This window comes from Coenobita brevimanus, chromosome 63, assembly GCF_032717465.1.
Source record: "Coenobita brevimanus isolate Jiangsu-jjx chromosome 63, ASM3271746v2, whole genome shotgun sequence".
In the NCBI taxonomy this organism is placed as follows: Eukaryota; Metazoa; Arthropoda; class Malacostraca; order Decapoda; family Coenobitidae; genus Coenobita; species Coenobita brevimanus.
In genome coordinates, this window is record NC_137016.1 from 31,768,696 (window position 1) to 31,789,058 (window position 20,363).

At 39.2% G+C, this 20,363-nt stretch overlaps 1 protein-coding gene across 1 annotated transcript in view; it reads left to right on the forward strand.

Moving 5' to 3' along the window:
- The window catches only part of LOC145404408 (thyrotropin-releasing hormone receptor-like), a 222,400-nt gene extending 205,453 nt beyond the window's left edge, over window positions 1-16,947 (forward strand). Inside the window, exons 4-5 of the mRNA XM_080275924.1 lie at window positions 15,901-16,022; window positions 16,924-16,947. Of these exons, the coding sequence (XP_080132050.1) occupies window positions 15,901-16,022; window positions 16,924-16,947 (146 nt within the window). The remainder of the gene's footprint in view (window positions 1-15,900; window positions 16,023-16,923) is intronic.
- Window positions 16,948-20,363: the final 3,416 nt, after the last annotated feature.

The window sequence follows — 20,363 nt, forward strand, 5'->3', positions numbered from 1 at the left end:
CATTCAAGATGTTAGAGTTGCCCAGTTCCATCAGAGGAAAACCAACTGACTGTAGTTGTGGTGCAAGAGAACCTGCAACATTACGGCCATTAGCAAAGGATTAAGAAGATGCCTGAAATATTAAAAAGATTGTAAAATTAATAGAGAGGGGGTAGTACAGAAGATTAATTTTTGCGTACAAGTCTGACTATTAACTGATTCTTTGGTGCGGCAGAGGCTTCCATGACCCTGGAGGAAAAAGCAAAGAACAAGAGGATTAAAGTCAACGAGAGATATGTACAAGTAAGAAAGTGTTAAAAAAATAAAAAGAATGTACAGACGATATTTAGCAATGTGAGGAATTAGAGAAAAGAGGTTGGTTGATAAATAATGTGATACTGGAGATTGTACAGGCATACGCTCCTGGAAAGTATGGTAAGGAAAAAGAAGATGGGATGCCAGAGATTTGTAAGAAAGTGTGAAAAAATGTATATTGTAGACGAGATATCGTTTTGTTTAGAGGCGTGGACGTATGAGTTATTCGTGTCTCTATAACCAGATAGCAAAATCGCAGGGGAGGTGGCCACAAACAAATTGCCTCCATGTTCCCCCGTCTTCCCCCACCAGTTTGCACCAAGCTGAAACACACACACACACACACACACACACACACACACACACACACACACACACACACACACACACACACACACACACACACACACACACACACACACACACACACACACACACACACACACACACACACACACACACACACACACACACACACACACACACACACACACACACACACACACACACACACACACACACACACACACAAGAACGGTTGACAGAGATTAAAAAATAAATAAAAAATATTGTAGGAGAGACAAGTTTTCTAACATGGGGAACCAGAGACACAAGACCCCTGTGCTCATTTCCCCGGAGGTTAGGTGTGGTAAAAATGTGGTATGCGTGTCTCGGTATAGTGTTCATGTTTTTTTTGTTTTGTTTTTTGAGTGGGGAAGCGATGGAGATTATATTTTTATCCCTCAGGCCCATTTTGTCATCGATGCTTTATTGGAGAGAGAGAGAGAGAGAGAGAGAGAGAGAGAGAGAACCACTCTTTCTAATCGGCCTCTTTCACAGTGACAGAGATGAGCTTGAGTTTAAAGAATTGTTGGAAGAGACGAGATTGAGAAAGATTTGCGATTTTTGTGGTCATTTATGGCAACGTAGTGTCTTTGTTTTTGTCTAAGAATCTTTCGAATAAAGAAGAAGAAGAAGAAGAAGATGGAGGGGGAGGAGGAAAGAGCAGGAGATGATGAAGTGACACGCTTGACATGTGCAAGAAAATGTTTAATTAGTGCTAAAAGAGGCTGTAGACGAAACATTTTGAAACGTGAGGGAGTCGAGAAAATGAGATTAAAATTTTTACGTTTGCTGCTGTAGTTCTAAAGATCTTAAAAGACAGAGGTTGGCTGGAATCTTTATGTAGGGAAGTATGATTGAAATACCAAGAGGAGAGGAGATGAAACAGTCCTAAACGCGATGGAGTGGATAAGATGGGGTTTCTGCGTTTGCTGTTGCCGGTTTGCCTTCGCTTGACTAAGATCTGTAACTTTTCGTCGTCTTTGTTTATGACCAAGTACAGTATAGTCAGACTGGAGGATAAATTTTACTTATAACCAAGGAGACTCATTCGTACCTCATAACTAACGCTCATTTTATTTCATGCTATGACAACCTAATATTCAAGATTTTAAAGTGGTCCAGTTCCGTCAAATGAAAATAGTCCGATTACAGTTTGGTGATAGAGACCCACATCATTGCGGCCATTAGGAAGGGAGTAGAAGAAAAAAAATGCCAGATATATAAAAGATTAGGTGAAATTGATAGAAATGGAGACTAGATGCCATATACATGGAAGGTGATTCAGTGTAATGGGTCCGAACTGTGACTGGGTCTGTGCGGCTAGAGAGGCTCCTTTGACCCTGGAGTAATAAACAAGAACAAGATGATGAAAAGCAGCGAGAAACATATAAGAATGTGTGGTAGAAACACAAAAGATGGTTGTATGATGATATAGTAGCCTGGGGAATGAGAGTGTTACGATCTCTGGGTAACATAATGTAGTACTGTGTGCTAGGATACGTTCCCTGAAAGGTTGTTCAAGAAGAAGAAGAAAAGAGGTTACCAGAGATTTGTAAGATGGTGAGAGAGAAGGGAAAAAAATGTGTTTGCTGTAGAAGAGATATTGTTAAAAATCGAGGATCTATGAGTTATCCGCCTGTCTCGCTATAGCCAGACATCATAGTCCCAGAGGAGGGACATGGTAGCAATATGTTACGAACATATTGCTACCTTGTCGCACCACCTTGTGGAAAAAAAATAAATAAAACGAACAAAGGGTGTGATATTCAGGGTATGATTTTTTAGTGTAATAAAATGATGCAAGTGAGACAAAGAGCATGCAACCAATAGAAAATGATAAGGAAGAAAGGTGCCAGAGATGTGTAACAAAAAGTGACAAAGAGAAGAAAACTATGCGAAAGAGAGATTCTTCTAACGTGGGGAACTGTAAGGACAAGATTTATGGGTTTTATTTTCCGGTGGTCAGGAGTGGTGAAAAATAGTATAGGTGTGAGGCTATGGTGTAGAGATTTTTTTTTTCTTTTGTGGGGGAGATATTATTTTCATCCCTCATGCCACTTTTGACATCGCACATTCAGTGAGAGAGAGAGAGAGAGAGAGAGAGAGAGAGACCCTTTCTAAATGGCCACTTTAACAATGACAGAGGTGAGCGTAAGTTAAAAGAAGAGTTACGGGAGAGTGTTGGATTTTTGTGGCCATTAAAAGTAACGTAGTGTGTCCTTTATTTTGATGTTTGAGGGTCCATGAAATGAAATGGGAAAAGAAGAAGAAGAAGAAGAAGAAGAACAAAATGATTCAGGAAAAGATTTGGTATATGAGGGAGTAGGAAAAAGTAGTGTTTTGACCGTTACGTTCCTAGGAAGCCTGTTAAGTCTGTCATAAGCAAAAAATGAGTAGAAACACTTCAGAAGCTTGTAAGCGAAGGAAAACAGAAACAGAAGAGGCGTGTGATAATGTTATGTGCCTCTGCCTACATGAATGAGAAAGTTTGTAAGGAAAGGGAGAAAAAAAAAAGTACGAAAAAAGCGTGAGAAAGGGTGACGAAGTAAAAAAAAAAAAAAAAAAAAAAGTGATGTTTTTAAACGTGAGGAACTGTAGAGACAAGATTCATTGACTTTATTTTCCGGTGGTCACGAGTGGTGAAAAATGGTGTCAGGCTACAGCGTTGAGTTTATTATTATTTTATTTTTTGAAGGGGGAGAAGGGAGGAGAATATTTTTTTTACCTCTCCGCCCCCGTTTGACATTGGCAACTTACAGAGAGAGAGAGAGAGAGATTTTGGAATATCCAGTTTGTCATGTTTATTCTGTATCCTGTGTACTCCCATAATTTGCGTACATGTGCTCTTGGTTTTCTTGGTGTGCTCTGATTTTCTACCAGTTTTCAGATATCTGTAGCATTTCAGGTCCTTGGCCATATTTATAAAGGCTAGTATTCAGTTTACAGGACAATCTACTATCCACAGTATTTAAGTAGTATCCCTGTTATCCCTGATTGTTCTGGTTTTCATAATTTGCTACTTAGATATTGTCTCAAAATTGGTTGTGAAGTGTGTGGTGGCGGTACGGGTGAAGACAAGCTCATTTCCATTAAGTCGTAAACACAAATCAGGCTTAGGAGAGAGATTACTTTCATTACGTGCTTTGTTTCACAGTCTTGGTGGCAGAGGAGGTTTCGTAGTGCCTATTCCTTAGCCTTTTATGTTGGATATACCATATTAATATTTCCCAAATCGTGAAGGTGTGACTGGGGCTAAACAGGTTAATTTAATGATTCTGAGATCGACAGAGCCTGTATCCGTGACATACATGAAAGATGTTAAGATGCAGCAGGCAAACCAAATCTCTGAGGAAGAAGTGCTACAAAATATTCAGATCCACCTAGAATACCACCCTGTCTTATTTTTAGTATTTGATTCATAGCATCATAACATATTGGGCCGTCATCTATATGCCATAAAAAGGCTTTATAGCACTACTTCCTTAGCGATTCATTTTGCATACCTTATCTGGAGTCTCTTGCATGTCATTATTTATATCATTATTATATAAACAAACTTTGCAACGATCGCATATAAGGGCATAATAGCATCAATATGCAAAATTAATCGCTGAGGAAGAAGTGTTACGAACTCTTGAAAGAGCCACCAAGAATGCGACCCCTATATATTAACTCCTTGCACCCACATTTTCCTTCTGCCTCTTCTTCACCAACTCCCTCTCTTTAGCCCTCCTAATCCCCCCCTCCCTTTCCTCCGCTTTACCTCCCTTTTTTCCCACCCACCCCCTAACCCTATCCCTCCCCCTTTCATCCCTCTCCTTTAACCCCTCTTCTTCCATCCCACCCCCTAACCCAATCCCTACCCCTTTCTTCCCTCTCCTTTAACCCCTCTTTTTCCCCTCCCACCCTCCAACCCTGTCCCTACCCCTTTCCTCCCTCTCCTTTAATCCCTCTTTTTTTTCCCTCCCGCTCCTTCACTTCTCAATTTCCAACTCCTTCACTCCTAGCCTACATCCTCCTCCACCCCACCACCTACTGTAATTGTACTCTCTCTCTCTCTCTCTCTCTCTCTCTCTCTCTCTCTCTCTCTCTCTCTCTCTCTCTCTCTCTCAACAAACTTGTCCCCCGTCCGTGTCATGTATAGTGTCAACGTGGACGATGACAGATTTTTCACCCGGATTCCCGGCTCTCGGAACGTGGTCAGTGGAGATAAAAGACAGCGGTCTGTGTGTGTGTGTGTGTGTGTGTGTGTGTGTGTGTGTGTGTGTGTGTGTGTGTGTGTGCTCCCGTTTATCCAGCTTAGGCCTATATTATGAAAACTGAGAGCAGGAATGTGTTTGGAAGCTTTTATTTTTTTTATGATGAGTTATTTATAGAACTCCTTTGTTACAGGTGATACACATGCATCCTATTTTAAGGCAGGGTGCGATATGGAAAGGTCAGTCGTATTCTATCATTATCATATGCCTCAAAAAGGTCAAACATATTCCATCTTTTATATTTGCTTCAGAGAGGTCAAGTATTTTCTGACTTCACCACATGATTAAGAAAGTTCATACATATTCTATCCTCAACATATGCTTAAGAAGGTTCATATTCAATCCTCATTACATGCTTGAGAAAGTTCATGCATATTCTATCACTATAGCATGCTTCAGAAAGGTCAAACACTGTCCATCTTTATTACATGCTTCGGAAAGGTCAAGCATACATTTGTCATCCTCACGTCCTTCAGAGATCGTCGACGGACTCTAAATGCGCACTGATTTAATAACAGGCTCCCTAGAACGACTAAGAAGGCCTCATGAACGTGACCGAATGAGATGAATATAATCGTGTGTATTTTCCCGTTGCACTCTCCTCAAGCTGCCACGCTCCCACTAACAATCTTAAGAGGATAAAATTGGGGAGCTACCATTCTCCCTTTGGTTCGTTTTACCACAGTGAGTTTCTTTTTCAACTTCTTGGAACTGGATGAATGGAGGAGAGAATGTGTGTGTGTGTGTGTGTGTGTGTGTGTGTGTGTGTGTGTGTGTGTGAGGAGAAAGGAGTAAAGAGAGGGGGGAGGGAATTGGAGAAGAGAGAGCAAGAAGAAGTCAACTGAGAAAGCTGATAAATAGTAGCGGAGAGAGAATTGAGGGAGGAAAGAATGAATAAAGATGAATATTAAGACAGTAAGTCTAAGAAGAAGGGTAGAGAATTGTGAGATGAGAGAAGAGCATGAAAGACGAGTATGACTAAAAAGGCATACAGGTAAGAGGGTATACAATGGTAGTTATATTATGTGTCTGAGCGAAGAGAGAGAGAGAGAGAGTGAGAGACCTGCACCAGGACACACTTTGTAGTCTGTTTAACATGCCTGTTCACTACGGTACAAGTTATACTCATTTCACGCAGCACACTGTAAACGGGAGCAGTGGTATCAGTGCGTACCGCTGTTGAATTAGCCAAAATATAAGTTGAATGAAAGATTGCCGCCACTCACAAGGGAGGACTGGGTATTTTTCACACAGGTACAGTACTTTGACATACAGCTATGCTAGTTTCCATGACGATTAATGAATATTCCCGAACATAAACTCAAAGTTTGTGTTTTTTGTATTCATTCCTTCAAATCTCATTAAAAGGCCCAAATAAAGAAAATAATTGGAGTGTATTTGACCGAGGAACAACTGTACAAAGTTTGTAGCAAACTGAAGAAATAAAGGAAATGTGTCAAGTTGAAAAAAGTGACTGGGAGAAAAAGGGAAATAAGAAACTAGACAAGTTGGTTTTCACAGTGTGGTGTGGAACCCTAAATACTTTCACATACCAGTGAAGTAAACCTCAATAATACACCTCATACATCATATACGTTACACGTATTCATACTGGAAATACAAGGAGTAAAAGCGACGACATTGTATGGTGACTTTCTTTACCCCATGGCAAGTGACAAAGGATCTATGCCCCGATTCACAAGCGAGTTTGTGATAAATCTCGTTCTTTGTTGTGACTTGTTTCTTCAGGAAAGGACAGGGACAACGCCAAATCTTCCAGTATTTCTTGTGTCTTTCCTGCAAAACCAAGCTTAAATTACGACAGGGAAATGATCATAAGAGTGCTTGTTAATGTCGGGGCGGTATAACGTTTGGTTTCACATGTACACAGTTGTCGGTTCTGTGCCACCAGCTTGTGTTTGCCACAGGACCAACTTTCACCAAGCTAAGTAACATTACGCCAACTTCTGAACCCGGAGTCCATTGTTGTTGGCAGCACGAAAACAGCAGTCAAAAAAGAGAAGTTCGTCGAGCTTACTTGTGCTGTTGTTGTTGTTGTCTGGAGACGGTCGGTTGTGACGTCAAAAGGGACTACAGTATAATAATCCTGGCTGAGAGAGAGAAAGAGAAAGAGAGAGAGAGAGAGAGAGAGAGAGAGAGACCGACCACAGCAGTAAAGGAGAGTAATCTCAACAGCTATCACTCTTTTCCCCCCATCAACCCCTAAATTCTGCCCCTCTGACAAAAACCTGACAAACACTTTCCCGCCTAATTACTTCCCCACTTCCGCCCGCCCTTGCCGGCGCAAAAACACTCACTTTATTGCTGGAGAGAGAGAGAGAGAGAGAGAGAGAGAGAGAGAGAGAGAGAGAGAGAGAGAGAGAGAATGACTTTATGCTTGTGTGTTGGTATAGGTGAGCTGGGAGTGTTTACATCCTTGTTGCTGTTTTTGTTGTTCAAGACTTTTATCTTAACCCGCATCCCGGCACAAAAACCCAATGTTCGTGGACTTTTATCTCCTTCGGTCCAATGACATCTTTTATAATTTGAAATAAGGTAAAATGGATAGTATAGTCTGTAACGCATGTGCCCTGGCGGTAGTATGCCACTACTCAGATAATGAGTTGAATAATAGAATAATACCGTAACAAGTGCGGTATTAATTTGTGCGCTCTCTGATATGGATTATGGAAGATCAGATGGTAAAACAGTGTATGCTTAGATGGCATTGTCTCGTAAAGAAATTGGGTAATGACAGTTGTGGAATGAATGACATTTTGAAGTGAGTTTGAAGATTTAAAGGGGCGTGGAAGTCCAAGAACCGAGATGAATGTTTGATATCACTGGTAAATATGTGAGAAAACGAGCTGTGGATGTTGAAGATGTAAAGGAATCAAAGGACTGAATTGGGTGAAGGAACAATATATAGATACGCACATGGCAAGATCTGCACCTCGTATTTTAATTCGGCAGTGGACTAAAGCTGTAGCCATAGGTGTTCCGTGAGCGACTTGTGGTATTGGAGGACATTAGTGTTGAAATTATTTGCCTGTGAAATGGAGCTCCTTGCATAGCTACTGTATTCCACTTGACAATTCTAATAATAGATCCCCCCTCCCCACTTTTTTATTTCGATTTCTTTTCTTCGGTATCTGATGCACCGAATTTATATAGAACTGAGACGTAGGGTTATGGTGATGATGATGGTAATGATGATGACTATTTTATATAATTTCCTGAGAGACTGACCAGGAAAGTGCACCGTCTGTGAGTGAGGTGGAGCGGGACTGAGGGAGACCGAGGATGAGGTACAGGGATGGGATGGAAGGGAAAATGAATGAGGATGTGTGAGTTGCAGGGAGGGCAGCCTGATGGTGGAGGAGACGATGACTTGAAGATTGGTTTGTGACTGTCCCATCCGAGATTAAAGTGTTTAGCCATTGATAGATAGATAGTTAGATAGACATACCGACATACAGACAGATAGGTAGATAGATTGGTTAAAAGATTGATAGATGGATGGATGGATAGATGGACAGACAGATATACAAACAGACGGAGGGACAGACATACAGATAGATAGATAGATAGATAGATAAATAGACAAATAGACAAATAAACAGCTTTTCCTGTAACAATGAAGGTAGTGCTAAATACTCGTAGTGTGCTGCAGCTTACCTGAGCGCTCCGACTGTGTCAGTAATACGGTGGATATGTTTAGGGAGAATTTAAGCTGATTATGTCACGGTTAACACGTACCCATTAACCAGACACTTCCGGGAGGTAGTGAAGTATTAACCAGGAGGAGTGTGAGGAGTATCGTATTTATAGAGGATGTTAACCAGTGTCTACGATAACCTAATCTTGGCAGCAGTTAGTTTCCGATGGGAGATACTACTTTTGTTTAACTGGAGATAATGGATGTTAATTAATTTCTTCGATAAACAATTATTCACACCATCAAATATTATCGATTTACCAGAAATATTTATAAGGGATGTTAACTCATTTCTGCAATAAAGACATTTCCATTACAATTAATTACTATCGATTTACCAGGTGCAGTAGTTATACAGGAGATTTGCAAGATTTTGTGATAAGATTCCACTTAATTATTGTCCGCTTTGAGATAGAGCTTCATTAACCAGGGGAAGTGTTTATTAGGAGGTTAACAAGTTTCTGCGATAAACAAGTCTCTGTGACAGTTGTGTATTGTCCATTTCACACACACACACACACACACACACACACACACACACACACACACACACACACACACACACACACACACACACACACACACACACACACACACACACACACACACACACACACAATGAAACCGTTCCCTAATTTGTTGCAAAGAATGTCACATTTAGGAACCATTAGGTCACCGTGGGGGGTAGATGGAGAGAGACGCAGTTTTTTTCAACCTTCAGTACGATGACACCTTTAAATTCTTGCTACCGGCGGGCGATTTTATTTAACCTGTCGGATAGACTTCGTGGAGAAGACGTTAGAAAAAATCACCATTATATGTATTATCCTTTTCTTGTGCAGCATTTCCATATTAACTTTGTTCACATACACACAAAAAAAATCCCTCGTTACTATACTCAGTTTATTTTCACCTGATGGAACTGGACCAGCCTTACAGCGTGAATACTAAATCGTCTTCGCATAAAATTCGATGAGCCTTAAGTTTGAGGTACGAATGAGTCTCCTTGGTTACTAGTCAAATCGATCCTTTGACTACATATGGCCATCAGCTGAACTGAAAAGGGTCAGTGACCTCTGACAGATCCCAAAAAATAAAATGAAAATAAACGACGCAACAAAAATTAGAGAGAGAGAAAGGGAAAACGCTGTAATCCTCTACACACTTTGACGCCGTTTCATAATTCTTGTTCCAATATGTCAGATCCGGGGACCAGGAACCATTAAGGCTTTTCCGTAGGGTAGCGATGGTATTTGGTTAAATCCATTTCAGGTTGATGTCTTTTTTTTTTGTCCACTCTTGTTTTTGTCAGGCTATTTTATTATTACTCCCCTAGACGATTCTATTTATCTTGGGTGGAGGGGCGGTACTGAAATGAAGGAGAGAGCATCTTTTTGTTTTTCCCTTGCCACCAAACTTTTTTTTTTTTCTTTGAGGTGGGTGAGATCTCATAGTGAATGGATTAAATGTACTACCCAGGCCTCCATTCCGTACTGTGCATGTGTAACATCTCCATATTACTTGTACTCACCAAAAAACACATACTTTTCACACAACAAGAGGACAAGGAGAACATTCAACCCTCTCTCTATTAACATTAACCTCCTCAGTATGGTATCGGTTTCTAAATTTATTTTTTCCTCGGCCAGTCATTTTATTAACCCATTCACTGCTATGTCGAGTTTTATTTTCCGCTCTTGCAACTACCAAGCGATTAGACTAAGCTTTAAAGGGACTTTCTTTACTGGAGGATTTGGATATCGCAGTCATTAACGCTTTCACTGCTGGAGGCCTGCCCAGAGCTGAATAAAATCGTCTAGAGGTAGCAAGAGTAAAGAATAAACCTGTGTGAGATAAACCGGAGTGAATGGAAAAAGGTTAGGACGACTTTTCGGACTAGCCTTCATTAAGCATTCTGATTCCGCTCCATAATTCCACGTCCAGAATGTCAGGTCCAGAAACCATTATAGGCTTTTCTGGAGGGTGGCGATCATATTTGCTTCAAAGTTCCATGCAACGACGTCTTGTTATTAAGCTGCGCCATGTATATGGCGAAAATTATTATTTTAGTATTATTATTATTAATTTTCTTTTCACTTTTTTTTTCTTAGATCATAATGATATTATGTTGGAAGGTATCCTAGGATAACCCAAGTACTGTACTTGTCCATCCCATCCATCCATCCATTGCCAGACGCCATGTATCCCAAATGGGGTGGCCAAGGGCTTAGAGTTAATTGTTTTACAGGGAGGGGCACTAATCCTCCACCAACCCCACTTGACAAATGACCTTCACCTATTTTTGAAGGTCAAATTTTTGTGCAAAAATCGCATATTTGAAACCGAAATATTTCAGAAACTAACTGAGATACAGCTGTTTGGTTGCAAATACTATGATAAAAAAAAATACTGAGAATTTTGGCTGAATATTTTGCCACTTAGCCTTGTGGAAAGTACCGAATTCAAATCTGCTTAGTATCTTTTTTGTCGCATGTTTTAGGGAAAACCACAAAAGATGTAACTTTACAAAAATATAGCCGTGGTCCCTCTTATTATCTGGAAGGCATATGGTTGCAGTTAAGTATACAGTTAGCCAGTTACTGCGACATGTAAAAATGTACTCATTAGTTCTTCCACACCATTGTCTTCAGATCTTGTTGATATTACACAAGAAGCTACCTTTGCGTTATCTAAGTACATGTTCCAAATATGAATGACCTTGAATTACTTTAAAGGTCACAGACTTTTTTATGATGACAAAATTTTATACCTTATATACCATAAAAAGATTTGGCGAAGCTTCCTTATTGTGGCTACACAATAAATCAATAGGTAACTAGTTATTATTAATACTATTATTATTATTATTATTATTGTTGTTGTTGTTGTTGTTGTTGTTGTTGCTATTGTTGTTTTTAGTATTATTAATTATTACACTCGGGAAAAAGAGTTTAAATTTTTAACTCATCAAATTCTCACTTTCCTCTCTTGGCTAATTTTCCCGAGCTAAGGTATTCTTGGTATGTTTCTATGCCCTTACGTTGTTCACTTTGATATGATGCGTCAGGGAACAAAGTGATGGACATGCCTTAAGTGCGAAAAGGGGCGCTTTTGGAGTAGTAGGTAAGCTTTCCTATCTGACTGCAGCCCCAGACGATTGTACTCAGTTTATATGAGGGAGGTTTTGTAAGGAAGAGACTAGAAACTATCTATCTATTGCCAGAAGCCTCAATCCCGTACGGGGTGGCCACAAATAAATCGTCTTCACGTCGCCCTGTCCCCCGCCATTTCACTGCCCTGTTCCCAACTCACACCCCCCTCTCTCATATACCTCTCCACTCCATCCCTCCATCTCATCCTCGGCCACCCCTCCCTCTCCCCCCCACCACCTCACTCACACACTCTCCTCGTCAGTCTCTCACCCTCCATCCTCTCCACATGGCCAAACCACCTCAGTGTGTTGCTCCTAACGCTTCCTGTCACATCCACATCCACACCACAACATCCTTTATATCCTCATTTGTCAGCCTGTCTCTCCATGTGGCTCCACAGGCTCCTCTTAAACAACTCATTTCCACTGCTCTCACTCTTGACTTGTGTCCTTCCAACAATGCCCAAGTTTCACTTCCATAAGTTAGAGATGGTATCACAATACTGTCATGTAGTAACTTTTTCACTTCCATGCTCACTTCCCTGTTTCTGATACTGCTTTCAAGGAACCAGCAACCTTTCTTCCTTGTTGTACTAGAAACAAACACGATTAATAAATTACTCTTCTTACGAGATTTTTTCATACTTCTCGTACTTACTATAAAACGTACGCTTTTCCCTGTCACTAACTCCATTCCACACAATCCGGTCCTGTTTCACATTTCTTCGTCCATTGTGCTAGATCCGGGAACCATTACAGGCTTTTCTGTAGGGTGCCTCTGTGAAGTATGGTTCAGCCCGTTCACCATGTTAGCGTATTTTTAGATGGAGAAGCCTATCATGTTGCGGGTTTGTCTGTCTACCTTACACTAATGATTTTCGGACGTGATGTTCTCCACCCCGTTAAAACTCGGCGACATAAGCGAAGCCAATCCATACCACACTGCTCCATACCACACTGCACTATACCACAACGCCACACCGCACCATACCACACGCACTCTACCATACCGCACCATACCACACATACCACACCGCACCATACCACACTGTACTATACCACACTGCACCTTACCACACCTCACTATACCACACCGCACCATACCACACTCACTATACCACACCGCACTGTACCACCGCTCCAAACCACACTGCACCATGCCACACCGCACCATACCACTCTGCTCTGTACCCCACCGCACCGTATCACATGCACTATACCACACCGAATCATACCACACGCACTATACCACACCGAACCATAGGACTACCACACGGACCATAGCACAAGCACTATACCATGCCGCATCATACCACCCTTACACCACAGGGCATAGACTCACCCTCCCACACCACACCAAGGGATTTTAACCCAAGGGCGCTGAAGGTCCCAAATCTTGCACTACTATTCTTGTACAATTATTCCACACACACACACACACACACACACACACACACACACACACACACACACACACACACACACACACACACACACAAATCATTCCATATTTCTTCATCTATAATGTGACATCCAACAACCATTAGGCTTTTCTAGGAGCTTGCGAGGATCTTTTGTTTTAAGAAGATTTCAGAGTATTACATGTATGCGTCCTATTCTAACATTAAACTTTCGCAACCAAGAGCAAATCCTGGTGGGACAGTTTTGGACTTCACGGTAATTATTAACGTACTGACTTTTTTTCCTTTTTCAAACTGCATGTGTTTTCCACTAGTATTTTTATTTTATGTTTTTCGAATGAAGTATGTAGTGTGACTGTTTCCATCGACAGACTTGTGCTGTCCTCTCCGCCACTCTACTTTTGTTTGCTTGTACTCCATTCCATCCGCAGGTGGGAAAGGTTATAATGATGATGGCGATGTGCCGACAGTATTTTTTTTTTTTTTTTTTTAATTCTTCTGAGTAAATTTATTCAGTCCGATGAAGAGTAGTGCAGGCAACAAAGTCATTTAGTCTGTATCAATACCAAACTAATGTGTTGTTTCCTATTACAGTTTTACTTACTGTGAATAAAAATGTCGAGTGGATTTCTTGCTTTCTCTGATCTGTCACCATGCAAGTATATTTTATTTTTACTTTTTAACTTCAACAGATACTTGATCCCAGTTTTAGTTGTTTTGATTTTGATTCAGAGTGTTCTACTTTTTTTTCCTATTTTGTGTTACTGAACATAGTGACTGATTGTTTTTATGATAAACGTCATATTTTCATTATTGTTATACATATTTTCTTTCCCGTTTTTAAATCTGCAGCATTGCATGGCTGGTGTGCTGTGAAGGGAGAAGGCTTTGTTTAGTAGGGAGAGAAATGCATCGAGGTATTATTTGTTGAGTTCACCATTCACAGGATGCGGCATCAAACAATAAATAGACGGCTGCATCGAACCAAATATTATTTCATCATTTTATCACGCAGACGTTTGTATACAATTATTAGTGCTTTCTAAGCGTAATTATTATAAGTGTCTGAAAATATTTTCGTTAGTAGTGTATTCTTGACGTGAAGCTTTTTTTATATGATGAAGTACAAAAAACAAGAAATAAATGAGTGCAGGCTTTTTGCCCTTGTAGCTGAGTTAAAATTTAAAGACCTTGAATGATTTGTGAATGACTCGTGTCTCCTTTCACTTGCCAAGCAGTTGATAATTCTGTCTCTGTAATAACTCATATTTTTTTCTTATCCTACTTGCATCATTTATTAATTGAAATTATGGTTCACTTTCATTTTGTATTGTTTCAACTCTATTTTTATATTGGAATTGGTGCTAATTTCTTTGTTTTTCGGTCCTAACTACCTCATTTTTTTCGCTGTTTGTTTCATACCTACCCCTTATAATTTGAATTAAGGTTTAGTTTCTTGTTTATGTTTGTTTTTTTCTATCTCCATATTTCCGGTGGAAGTAAGATGTAGTTCTTCGTTTTTTTTCCTACCAACCCCATATTGCAGGGGATTAGTATTAGGATTATTTTTTGTTTTTGGAGACTCCCTAACTCATTTTTTTGCTGGAATTAGAGTTACGTTCATAATGATGATGATGATGATGGTCAGCAAGTGCGTCTGCACTATTTCTTGTCATTTTATCATATTAGCCTATTATATTTTACAGTGTTGTTACTTTCACTTTATACTTTCCTTTTGTTTCTTCTTTAGGTGCATACTTCCAGTTAATAGCATTCGTAGAGGCATCTTAGTACTTTTCACTCTTGGTTTTCTTACTTGTTGCTTTGCTCTTTTTTTTTTTCATTAATGCCTTTCTGATGCCTGTGATTATCCTTTTTTTTTCTCTCTCTCCATAGTTGCAATTACTATTATTTCTTCATGGTTTTCTGCAGTGTGATCTTTTTTTTTAATTATTTTTCAGCAATGTCTTTTCACTTGGTTTCATTGACGTGTTTACGGTAGGTGTTTTCTGAGCTTTCTTTATTAAGTTAGTCTTTTCCATGTTGTTCATTCTTTTCTTCATTAATGTTTTGGTAGATGTCTTTACTATTCTTTATTGCTTTGCAAGTTTGCAGTAATGTTTTTCACGTATCATTATTTTTATTAAAATCCTAAGCTTGTCATTATTATTTTCCACGTATGTGTCGTGTCATTATTCTTCTTTAGTGTTTTTCAAGTGTCCTTATTATGCTTCATTGATTTCACTTAAGTGGCATTATCATTTTACATTAATATCTCAGCGCTATTATTATTTTTTCATTGGGCTCTCAAGCGCAATTTTTTTTCATTAATGTGTCTGAAGTGTCATTGTTATTTTTCATTCGTCTCTCAAGCGCCATTATTATTTTTTTTAACGTGTCTCAGCTGTCATTGTTATTTTTCAGTGGAGCCTAAAGGGCCAGTATTATTTTTCGGTGTGGTCTTTGAAATGTCTGTTGTTTTTCATTATCAGTTAAATATCAGTCTTATTTTTTTTATTTTATATTAATTCCGTGTCGCTATCATTTTTCATTTACTGTCCCAAGTGTTATTGTTAGTTTTCATTTATGTCTTTCAATTATCCCTTATTGTTTATTCTTCCCCAAGTTCTCTTCCTTATTTTTCATTAATGCCTCTCATTTTTTCACCTCATATTTGTCCCATTTACAACCCGGATTTTTTCTTTCCTACAGGCAAGCCACGGGAGGAGCAGTGGGCCATGACGATGTTCTACAGCGATGGCATGAAGCGACCTGCCTCACGTATTGCGGGGGCCGGCATGCGTGAAGGGGGGCGCACGTCGAGTAGGGGGACGGTGGGCGGACGGGAGAGGTCTTCTTCCTCCCCCCGACACCCCTACCCCACCCCCACCTCACCCCGCAACCACGCACCCCCCACCTTGGACACTGCACTCAACCAGACTTCTATTAATATGGAAGGGTGAGGGAGGGGGGGCTGGAAGGGCGAGGGAGATGGGAGTAGGGGATGAGGAAGGGAATGTAAGGGGTTGAGGAAGGAGAATGTTAAGAGTTAGGGAGAGGGAAACAGGAACTAAGCAAGTAGAGTACAGGCTGAGGAGGAGGAAGTGAAAAAAATACTGTATTAAAGCAACAGAGTGAAAAGAATGCATGATGAGGACGAAGTGAGTCAGACCAGGATTAAGAGGTAATTGGAGAATGGAATAAGTAGACAACAGGTGAGGAAGGAGCTAGATTAGGTTAGATAAGAGTGGTGTAGGGTGGGTGGGTGGCAACGCTGAGAGGAACGTGAGAAAAAGGTCACTGGGAAATGGAAATGGTATAAGTGAGGATGGGGTGGATTGGCGGTGGGATTGGGTGGGTGAGATAGGTGCGTAATAATATGAGTAAGACAGTTATAGGGGAGGGAGGAAGGGATGGGGATTGGGGTTGGGGTTATAGGGTTGATAAGTGAGAAAATCGTCAGTAAAAAGTAACTAAGGAGAGGAATAGGTATTAGAGAGAAAAGAAGAGGAATGAGGAGGGTGGAGGAAAGTGCGGACGGTGGGAGGAAGGGAGTAAAAACATAACAGGGTGAATACGAGAATCAGTTGAGGGAGATGGGAGGGGGGTCCTGGAGCGGGTGATTAGCCAAGAACGTTTACATAAGAGCACTCAACAATCATCACGTATAGTTACATCTTACAGTATCTAAGCATTTTTGTATTTTTCTGTTAATACATATATCATTTTTATAAGGGCATTGCTATATTTGATACATAGCTACTACTGTTAGAAGTGTAACATATAATCACAAGAAGAGAGTGAGGTTTATTATCAATATGTACAGTTGCAGACGGAAGTATCGTTCCACTTTTGAGGTGAAAATTGTGAACCCCGTACACTGTGTTCAAAATAATACGTAGGGTTCCGAAGATCACATCACTGGGTTCCGAAAGTCATTGCTCACTGTCTTTTTACTTATCGCAATGAAGTGGATCACTATTTATGTCTGTTACTGTATATATGACCTGCAGGAGAAGATGATATAGGCTTTTTTTTTTCTTAGCGTACTGCACAGATTATATTAATGTACAGTCCCGGCCAATAAATCCTTTACAATTTCAAGGTGTCAGATTAGTTCAGGAAGACCTCACTAAGATCTGACACGGTTTGGGGAGATTCGTGACTGTAAAGGAACTATTGACTGACTGCATCAATTATTATACCTGACAAAGGGTAGCCAAGCCTAGTTAAATGGAGCTTTTAAAATTAAGCTTTGTCTTGTATCATGTCTTGTGACTCTACTGTAATTATTTTTTCCTGTAACGGAGTGATTGACGTGGACTAAAACCAAACCGCAAAAGATGAATATAAGGATGTGATATAATATTTGTATAATGAGACAACTGTTGTTTTCACCAGCACCTATAAATATATCTAGTCACAGTTTCTTAGTAATTGTACTCTGCTAAGTGTTTGGTAGAGTATGGAGGACGTCTCCGTAAATGGAATAGTCTGACGATGAAGCTGATATCATCCACATTCAAATTTTGCTGTTATCCTTGGTTACATTCTCAATTTTCATTTCTTTCAGCTTGTCGCCATCTTCCCTCCTCCTGCTCTACATCATCATCATCATCATCATCATCACCATCATCATCATGCTCTTCCTCCTTTTTAATATCCCCTTTTTATTCATCATCCGCATTCTGCTCACTCTTTCCCCTTTCTTTTTTCTTGGTCTCCTTCTCATTTCTATTCCTCCATTTACTTCTCTTCCACATTTCATTTCTTCTCCTCAATTTTTCTTCTCTCCCACATTTCCATATTCTTCAAACCGCCTCCTTTAGCGTCTCCTCCTCTTTCCTGTCGACCATCTCCTTTGTATTCTTCTTTTATTTTTCCACATTATTTATTCCTTCAGCTTTCCTTCCTCGTTTCTTCCATTCATTCTCATTCTCATTCTCCATATCTTCTTCCACCATTTTCGGTTTTACGTTGATTAATTGCAAACGTAATACCAACTTTGTGCCCTAATTTGCATAAAAGATCTGTTCCATTCATGAGAGCTTCACTACATCTCAGACAATCCAACATGTGATCCGATCCCACTGCGCTGCATCTTTTTCTGCATATGTCATTAGGAGTGTTATTATTTTCTCTTATTTATTGTTTGATTTATCTTTACCTGTCCACCTCACTCCATTCCATCTTTTATGTAGAGGTATTTTACTATGACATTTTTACTATGCTTTTTCGGGTCATATATTCCCAGCCTCACATTCCACTTTTGTATAGGAAGAACAGGGCTGGATGACGATGATGATGATGATGATGATGATGATGATGATTTTCCTGTCCAAATTCACTCCTATTTTTTCATATTTAGCAAAGATTTTTATTACAGGATCTAATTTATATATTTCTTAATTTATCCGTTATTTGTTTATTTTCTTGTGTCTCCCATAGTGCTTACGGTTAGTCACCCCGCGAGCACTCAGGTCTTGAGACGCTTTTGAAGAAATTTTTAACCCAGGATTTATTTTACTCGGGATTTTTTTCATATGATTTATTTTAACTCAATTTTCGTTTAATTAAGGATTTTCTGTTCATTTTTCACTAAATATTTTGCTTCAATATCTTAAGAAAAAAAAAAAAAAGGCCCAAGAGTCCAATGCACCTTGGTCGAATTAACTGAAACTTAATTTTGAATAAATCGCTGGTGAAGAGTTTAGTTAGTCTGAGAGAAAAGAAATTCGCTTTTTTTGTTTTTTCACGACACTTTTAGGGGGACTTGTAATTTTAGCAAGTTAATATTCAAGCAGACTGCCAGGCCAGTGAGAAAGTATACATAATTCCTCATACGTCTGGCAGAGAACACGTCAGTTTATGTGACTTGAACAGATATTGGTGTTTGTATCTCTTGCACACTTGAAAATTACTTGAAGAGTTATAGAGTAGAACACGAGATAATATATGTTTGATGTGAAGAAGAATGGACGGGAAGTTATCTGCGTGTGTGTGTGTGTGTGTCAAAGAATCCTGTAGCTTTTATACAATGCCAGTCCGTACAACATGAGCACATTATAAAATATTAGAAAAGAATATAAAAGAGAAAAAAAGTAACAATCTGTAGTTTTAATACAGTTCTGAGTCTATACAACTTCTCTGCGTTCGAAAGTAGTGAAAAAGAATGTAGAAAAAGGGAAAACCTTTGGTTGCGTGGGTTTGGAAGCAAGGTGGACTGGCAAACAAAAGAGGAAGCAAGAAATTCTGAAATCTGTATAATAAGCTGCCTGAAGACCTTTGGCATATAGGGTCCGACAAGTCAGCGATTCTCATGGGAATTTTTGCCAGTTAACACACATTTTTGCAACTTGAATTCTTATTAACGGAAAAGTGTGCGCTTAGGTTTTCTATTTACAAGAAAGATGATATATATATATATATATATATATATATATATATATATATATATATATATATATATATATATATATATATATATATATATATATATATATATATATATATATATATATATATATATATATATATTCGCTATTGTCGTGGGAGCTTTCATCAGTCACCACTCTAATTAACTTCTTATTAATTCATAGATTTATTTTATTCATTTCATTTATTATAGCACCTGGAATGTAGGATTATGTAATAATATGGACTTTGGTTGTCCATTTAATAATAAGATACTGAGTTCTTTGATTAACTGGACACTTTGTAGAATGAAATACAACTTGAAGCCAGTTATTTATTTTACACTTTACGGGTTTCGAATTAATAAAACGAAATATGAACACACTTGATTATTAGCTTAAGAACTTTATTAGTGTAAGGATATCTGATTAGGTTGAAAGTTTCGAGAGAGTATAAAAGGGTCATTTACCACTGTTGTATTATATGTATTAATTAAATTCCTTGTAAGTAGATGAAAAAGTTGATTCACTGAGAATCGAACACAGTGCATTCGCAGTCCTCAATTGTAATCTGATTTTCGCTAACGAGTGTAAAGATATGGTTCGCTTTTACAGTTTGTGAACAATGATGATCATATATAACCATGTGTTCCGTGTATTGTGTGAGGTGTACAGTATATGTATTAATAGGGGGAAAAGGCTCATACAGTACTTAAGATCATATAGATATAGTATAGAAATATGTTTGTATGTGTGTATTTG